This window comes from Protomyctophum parallelum (assembly GCF_964188405.1).
Source record: "Protomyctophum parallelum genome assembly, chromosome: 9".
Lineage (NCBI taxonomy): Eukaryota > Metazoa > Chordata > Actinopteri > Myctophiformes > Myctophidae > Protomyctophum > Protomyctophum parallelum.
In genome coordinates, this window is record NC_139706.1 from 8,990,219 (window position 1) to 8,998,713 (window position 8,495).

Sequence of the window (8,495 nt, forward strand, 5' to 3'; positions counted from 1 at the left end):
GATTACTGTGAAACTTTGCACACACATTGCCACTATAGGCCAAGGAAGAAATGCCACCCTTGATTTGTCAAATCAGCCTCACGGTGGTGCTATAACGGGCCCATCTGCAGTTCTGCAACTGGACCGATCAGCATGCACACTCCCAAGATGCCAAGAAAAAACCTCATTTTTCACATCTGCGTTCTATAGTGCCACTTGGAGGCATTTATTTGCGTAACAATTTATTATACGACAGATTTTGTCCAAACAGCACATAAATCAGCACACAAGTTTCAAGGCGTGCAACTTAATGGTTTCCATTTAGCAAGAGCAGAGTAAACACGAGAGGCATCATCTCTTTATAGTAGTATTCATTTTAGGGCAGAAGGGGCTCGGCGGAGTGGGGGTGGGGGGCAACTAAAATTGGGAGGAAAATGGTCTGAGAAAAACTAGAAATTTGAACTGGGAGATGGAAGTCAAACTAGGAAATTGAACTGGGAGATGGAAGTCAAACTAGGAAATTGAACTGGGAGATGGAAGTCAAACTAGGAAATTGAACTGGGAGATGGAAGTCAAACTAGGAAATTGAACTGGGAGATGGAAGTCAAACTAGGAAATTGAACTGGGAGATGGAAGTCGGGGAATGCATCAGAGATGGAAAAAGGGCTTTGAAGGAACAATATATTACATGCAGTGGATAGAGAAGACCCCTGGCAATGATGGGGAGGGGTTGCAGGGGTCCATGGACAGCAAATTGAGAGCAGAGAAAGTCATTCAAGAATCTTGCAGTCATCCATGATAGATGAGAAACGTCAGGTGGCAACGATTAGGGCGAGTCAGTTGAAAATGGGGAGGAGGAGAGATGGAAAAAGGAACATACTTTGACAAGTAACAGAGCGCTTGGGAGATTGAATCGAGGCTTGAGAAGAGAGGTGCAGGGATAGTAAGTAGTTGAGAAAATGTGATGTGAATGTTTCTGGAGTGGACATTAACCACTATAACGGTGATATAATTCATCATGTGGATAGTGAATAAGCCAATCTACTTGGCGGTGGCCATTTCAGTCAATTACAGCGAAACGGTGCAGGGTTGAACCGCACTGGCGCTCCCAGCGGGCAGCACTGGCCTAAAGGTGAGAGGAGTGTCCTTGTTGCCGCCGGTTCGATTCCCCGGACCGGCAGAAACATCTTGTTCACCCAACACCGCTAAAGTGCACTTTCAGTAAGTTACTGAACCCCCGACTGCTCCATTGGAGCTGCTTAGTGGCTAACGGTGTCATACAGTGTTTCTACTGGTCAGCTCCCAGTACAACACTATCAGGCTGTGGTTGTACTGGTCAGCTCCCAGTACGACAGTATCAGACTGTGGTTATACTGGTCAGCTCCCAGTACGACAGTATCAGGCTGTGGTTGTACTGGTCAGCTCCCAGTACAACAGTATCAGACTGTGGTTGTACTGGTCAGCTCCCAGTACGACAGTATCAGGCTGTGCTTGTACCAGTACAACAGTATCAGACTGTGGTTGCACTGGTCAGCTCCCAGTATGACAGTATCAGGCTGTGCTTGTACCAGTACAACAGTATCAGACTGTGGTTGTACTGGTCAGCTCCCAGTACGACAGTATCAGGCTGTGCTTGTACCAGTACAACAGTATCAGACTGTGGTTGTACTGGTCAGCTCCCAGTACGACAGTATCAGACTGTGGTTGTACTGGTCAGCTCCCAGTACGACAGTATCAGACTGTGGTTGTACTGGTCAGCTCCCAGTACAACAGTATCAGACTGTGGTTGTGCCGGTACCCAGGTTTTAGTGTGTGTGTCTGTGTGTTTCAATGTGCAGGGCGTTGCTTAAAATGAGCACTTGTACTCAGCTACCTGCTGGGTAAATAAAGAACCAAACAACCTTCTTTGACCTGGCTGAGAACCATGACACGCCTGGGGTCAGTTCTTTGACATCGGGACTCACTCCCAATCACTACAATCTTCCGCCGTAGTCTGAAAACCCACCTTCAGAAGTTCAGACTCCATCTTAGCCCGTAGCACTTGCACTAGCCTCGACAACCATACAGGCTTATGCATAGGCTCAACTTATGTAACTTAAATAGTATTTTATGTAGACATACAGTAGCAATAGATAGTGTATACACATTTTCATTATATAGATATTCCACTGTTAGGTTAGGTTCTTAGCTTACTTTTTATTTATATGTATTTGTATTTGTATTACCATGTGTTGTTCTTGCTTACTGTAAAAGTCACTCTGGATTAAGAGCTTCTGCTAAATGGCTAAATTGTAAATAAGTAATCAATATTTAGCTTTTGATATGCAAATATAAATTGTTTTTCTTCGGCTAAAAGGGTGAAAGAAACAAACAGTGAAACAGTTCAAAGGGAAGGCTCACAACTGTTTCACCCCGTACAAACCGTTTGTTCCTCTTGGATAGTTAGAATACGATCTGACATACAATGGAGAAACAAATGATAAACTCGGACCCCAATGTTGTCTCCTAGGAAGATTTGTTTTGATGTCCTTGTTAGCAGCATGGAAGAGGAGAGGAGAGGAGAGGAGAGGAGAGGGAGTTGTTTATGAAAAGAAAAGATAGAGAGTTCAAAAAGTGCTTCCCTCCTGGTGCTCAAGACAATCTTTGTCCTGTAATTGGAGCCGGAGCCCAGCTGCTCATGGGTCAATGTGTCACTATCATACATCTCACGCAGCCCATACACATTGCAATTCCAACCTCAGTCATGCTTCAAATAAGCAAAACGTTTACTTTCTGTACCATTCTGTAACAATGTTTTCTTTTGTTTCATTCTTACTGCAGTTTTCAGAGTGCTTAGAGCAGTAGCGCATGGGGGGGGGGGAGACGTTAGTCCGACGTACTAATAGTCGGACATACGTGGCCAGTTAAGACTCACCCGTGGCTCCGACATGCGTGGCCGGTTAAGACACATGCGTGGCCGTTTAAGACACATGCGTGGCCGGTTAAGACACATGCGTGGCCGCTTTATAAGACTCACCTGTGGCTCCGACATGAGTGGCCGGTTAAGACACATACGCATGTGCATAACATGTGCATGTACATGGCCGGTTAACAGGTTCCGTCCATCCGACGTGTCCACACGCCATAAGCAATCCAACCGACGGGTTGCAATGACGTGTGTACACGTCCTAGCGCATCTTCAATGATATCAAACGAGAAGAATATTCAGAATTTTCTTCCTTTTTTTTAATTTTTGAGTGAGACTCCATTAGTCCTACAACTACAACCTATCTCAAACCCTCACCCTAAACCTAACCTCCCACGGGGCAGCACACCTAAACCTAACCTTAACCCGTGTCTAACCAATGACTAGTCTAAGTATGCACCCCTTCGTTCATGCGCAGTGCGGTCCGGTCTGTTTACCGCTGCAGAAAGAATGCCTCGTCTCTCCTAATCCAGGGCGCTCTCCGTGGTTTTGATCTGATGGATATACTAAGCTCTTCATTTATGACTTCTCAACTGCCTTGTAGTCTATATACCAGGCAGGTTATTGAAAAAAGAGAGGGTCCAGGCAGTGTCCTTTCTTTCTAATATAGAGTTTATTTATTAATGAGTATGCCAAATCATGACCAATCAGGAGAAACGTTCACTGAGAAGTGAAGTCCGGATAACACGAGGTGCTTATTATGCGGGGTGTCTATGCACATGCACTAAATGCATGTGAACCATGTGCGTGTGTGTGCATGTGAATGAGTGAGTGTGTGTGTGTGCATGTGAGTGAGTGAATAACTGAGAGTGTGTGTGTGTGTGTGTGTGTGTGTGTGTGTGTGTGTGTGTGTGTGTGTGAGAGTTTCTCGCTTATATGGTGTGTGAATAATCCATTTCAATAGTATAATATAAAAGATATATATAGATATATATATATAGTAATAGTATAAAAGAACACATTGATAGGTGTTCCAACTGGTCTTAACTCTGGCCTCGCACTATTGGCCACTCAGAGCTCCAGCCACGTCTTAAGAACACGGCGTTACTTTTAAACATGAAATATGCCAATTCATACCCGTGTCTCATTTATTAAAAAGTACCAGGAGGACTTTGGAGAGATGGCTGTTCTTTTCATACTAAACGCACACACTGGCCTTGTAGGTATACTGACGTACGTAGAGGAATGGCAGTGCAGACATTTAGTCAATGGAGCTGAGACACACTGGAGCTCCATGGTCTTTGGGGAGAGAGAGTGTGCGTGTGTGCGTGTGTGCGTGCGTGCGTGCGCGCGTGTGTGTGTGCGCGTGCGTATGCGTGCGGGCTGGACAGGAGAACCCGTTGCCAAAACACGCTCCATATAATATATAGAGAGTGTCACGAGGCCTGACTGACTGCATGTTTTCATAGTAAACTTTAATATCTAGAATTTATATAGTGCTTTTTCTGAGCACACAAAGACGCTATACATGGAGACCATATTATAACAAATACCATGCTCATGTATGCTCATGAGCACCCAAAGACGCTATACATGGAGACCATAACAAATACCATGCGCATGTATGCTCATGAGCACCCAAAGACGCTATATATGGAGACCATATTATAACAAATACCATGCACATGTATGCTCATGAGCCTCCTTACACACACACACACACACACACACACACACACAGGAATTATTGTAAATTGACATCGATCTCTCAACTTTCTCTAAGTTAATCACTGCAGTGATAAACTTTGAGAGATTTGCAGTCTCACAGTCTTATCTGCTCCCATCCCTGATTCATCTTTGTTGAATGGGGCTCGATAATGCATTGTCTTTTTTTCTCTGCCAATCTCTATTATTCCATGCATTTTTAATAGATTTATAGATTCAAACAAGAAGTTCTTTGGGAGATTGATGAACCACTATTGTCTGTTCTGGTCTTTGATCGCCAGCAGAATTCAGGAATTTTCAAAGCAGGTTTATTAACCCATTCTGAACGGGCACCCATTTTGGTGTCAGCATCATGTTATGCTTTAGCTATTGAAAAATAGCAGATCTACAAGCTCATATCGCGCCACCGAGTGGCGCGATACGAGCTTGTAGGTCTGCTATTTTTGAAAAATCTAAGACACTTTTAGAATCTGATCTCAGGTCAGAATGGATTCATAATGAAACTGTCAGGGTGTAATAGACATTTCTGGAATCTGATCTCAGGTCAGAATGGGTTAAAAATGTATTGCATGCATCTCTCAGATCGTATTGGATCATTCGATCCCATTATAGAGGACTAATGCTCCATTAGTACATTCTGTGCTGTACTTCACACCGCTGCTGGACTGCAGCGCTAAAGGCCGGGCAGTTTTACTTCTACTCCACCACATCTCAGGTCAAAAGGTTGTACTATACTACTTCACTACATTTATTTGAACACTTTAGTTACTGTAGTACTTTGTAGATTTGTATTATTATTGCAAAACATACATTAACCACTTACTTCAGCCATAATACATACTGTATGAGAGACCTGCGGATGAACTTTCTTGTCACCCGATTCAGCGTGTGCATATTTATAATCCGCCCGTTATCCGACCGCATGAATGAATTATTCCAATTTATATAACATGCTGCATAGTGAGTACTTTTGGCACTTTAAGTACATTTTGATGCCAATACTTTTTGTACTTTTAAAATTCTGGACTTGCAGTATTTGTACTTTTTCTTAAAGTAATGATCTAAAAGGACAGGACTGTGTGTGGCAGGAGGAATGCTCTCTCTTTCACCATGTGTCATTTTCCTGCAGGAAGGAACATTAAATCTAAAGTGTCAAGTGTTTCTTTACTATTTATTTTTATTTAACCTTTATATAACCAGTAAAAAAAACCCAGTAAAGTCTATTTTACAAGTGTGAACTGGCCAAGAGAGGAGACAAAATAAGTAACCGAGCTCTGCCAGTAACAATAAATACAAGACAATAACAGGAGGACAGACAAGCAACGTTCATAAACTCAGTGCCCACTAAAGGCTATTCATAGTCTGGATTTTCGGTGGTGAGCTGACCACCGGAGCTGAAATAACGTTGAGCGGTGGTGAGTAAAAACAGAGAGAAGGGCTGGAGCGGTGGCGGTGGTTTGCTCTTCACCGCGACTCGTGACGTCATGTTGTAGTTCGGTGGTCACCTAACCACTGAAAATCCAGACTATGTATGAGCCTTAACGAAGAAGAAGCTCAAACAGGAACGTCTACTAACGCAACCAATAAAGGCTAATATATAAAAAACTAAGCAACAAAATTCAAAGCAGGAGCAGTGTTTGGGAAGTGTGCCCATGGCAATCCTTGTAAAGACTCACTAGGGGGATCACAGAAGCCAGTTTGAGTCTGGTCTGTAGGTCATTCCAGGACAAGGGTCCAAAAAAAGCAAGGCTTTTTTCCCCCCAGACTCAGATTGTGTTGGGGACACGACATTGCATTTGTTCTGAGGTTGAGAGAGTTTTGGACATTTAGAACTAATTTAATCCATTCTGACCGGGCACCCATTTTGGTGTCAGCATCATGTTATGCTTTAGCTATTTAAAAATAGCAGATCTACAAGCTCATATCGCGCCACCGAGTGGCGCGATACGAGCTTGTAGGTCTGCTATTTTTTGAAAAATCGAAGAACAACTGACATTTTTAGAATCTGATCTCAGGTCAGAATGGGTTCATCAGACCAGTGTGTGTCCGGCGGAAACCTCGTATGAATCTGATCTCAGGTCAGAATGGGTTAAATGACTTGACTTGACCTTGACTTTGATGCAGACATTTACACACTGATGTTACCATCTGAATTTGCACTCTGTAACTTTCATAATCTAACCCAGATTAGGGACCCTGGTTTTGTTCCCTGATTCCAATCAGTCAGACCACGAGGTCACAAATTACCCCCCGCAACCTTTCATGATCCATGTGATCCAATCATTTTATGCAGATGAGACGTTAAGAGGGTTTTCCCAGGCACAGCACAATGTAAATGTGGAACTTGGGGGAAGGGGGGGTGTCACGTTGTTGTCGGGTGGAAACCTAGCATGTACAAATTTGTTCCTTTTTATTAGCATCTGTAAAACATTAAAAAAATGGTCAAAACAGACAATCTACAAGCTGTCCGATCCCGAGCTTGCAGATCTGCTATTTTCACTCCTTTTTTGTCGTCGTTCTCGTGTGATGTGGAGCCATTCATTTGACGGAAAAAAATACTAAAAACATCCAAAGTTGATATATGGAGATGCGCGGTGGAGTTGTGTGTGTCGTACGGTATGTATCGTATGCTAAATGGGTGTTTGCGGCGCGAACGTGAGCCTGGAGCGTGGAAGATGGATCGGTGTGTGTCTGTGTCTCTCATAAGACAGCTGTTTGCCATGCTTGGGTTGATGACTTATGCTCTTTCTCTACCTTTTATCCTCCCCTCCACATCCCCCACCCACATCCCCCCATGCAACACTCTTTCCACTTCGCCTGCGTTAAATCATCTGCCCTACTTCCCTCTTTATGCCTCCTTCAAACATTTTCCTCCTTTCTTATATATATATATATATATATATATATATCACCCTTCATTTCTGTTCAAATTCATCCATCACTCTCCCATTTTCTTCTCTCCTCTCTTACCTTTTCTTCTTCAATTCCTCCCCCTGTGTGTCCCACGTACGTCCTTCTTTGCATGCGTCACAGTTTCCGGGGCGGTGTTGATCCCTCGCCTGGACCTGGTCATCTCCCTGGTGGGCGCGGTGAGCAGCAGCGCCCTGGCCCTCATCTTCCCGCCGCTGGTGGAGCTCATCACCTTCTCGGACCGCCGGCTGAGGCCGGCCATGCTGGCGAAGGACCTCCTCATCGCCTCGGTGGGCTTCGTGGGCTTCCTGGCGGGCTCGTACGTCACCCTGGGCGAGATCTTTTACCCCGCCGGGGGGGACGGGGCGGCGGGTCCCGGCACCTCCGCCACTCTGCTGGCCCCCAGCGGGACCCCTGCTGTGGCGGGCTCCTCTGCCGGGGGGGCCTTCACCCAAAACTGGACTGCAGCACCTGCTCTGTCTTCGGGTTGACCTCTCCTCCACCACCACCACCCCCCACCACCCCAAACAAACACTCACTCTCTCACATACGCACACGCGCACACACACACACACACACACACACACACACACACACACAGTACACATGGGGAAGGAAGGACGTTATTCCTGCAGGTAACCTATACCGCACAAATGACCAGGCATTCCTCTTCTGGGCCAAATAGGCCGTGGGCCATAGGCTATCGTGACTTTCATAAGACCTCACCTCGGAACTGCGTTATTGTTTCACAGTAGACCGATAAATCCTAAAAGTACTGTAACAAATGTTTCCAGCTTTAATTTGTGCACATTAATGAAACGGAGCAATCCAAACTTCCATTTTAAACGGGCACATTTTCCCATTGACTTTTTACAATAGAATTACATCAGCCGGCCTCATGGTGGCGCTATAACAGCCCACATTACGCTTCGCCCTATAACTCTTGAACCATAGGTCGTACAATAAAAATCTCTTT

At 44.7% G+C, this 8,495-nt stretch overlaps 1 protein-coding gene across 1 annotated transcript in view; it reads left to right on the forward strand.

The window, feature by feature from the left end:
• The window catches only part of slc36a4 (solute carrier family 36 member 4), a 163,372-nt gene extending 155,157 nt beyond the window's left edge, over positions 1–8,215 (forward strand). Inside the window, exon 15 of the mRNA XM_083772537.1 lies at positions 7,643–8,215. Coding sequence (XP_083628663.1) covers positions 7,643–8,010 — 368 coding nt within the window. The 3' untranslated portion in view covers positions 8,011–8,215. The remainder of the gene's footprint in view (positions 1–7,642) is intronic.
• The last annotated feature ends 280 nt before the right edge of the window (positions 8,216–8,495 follow it).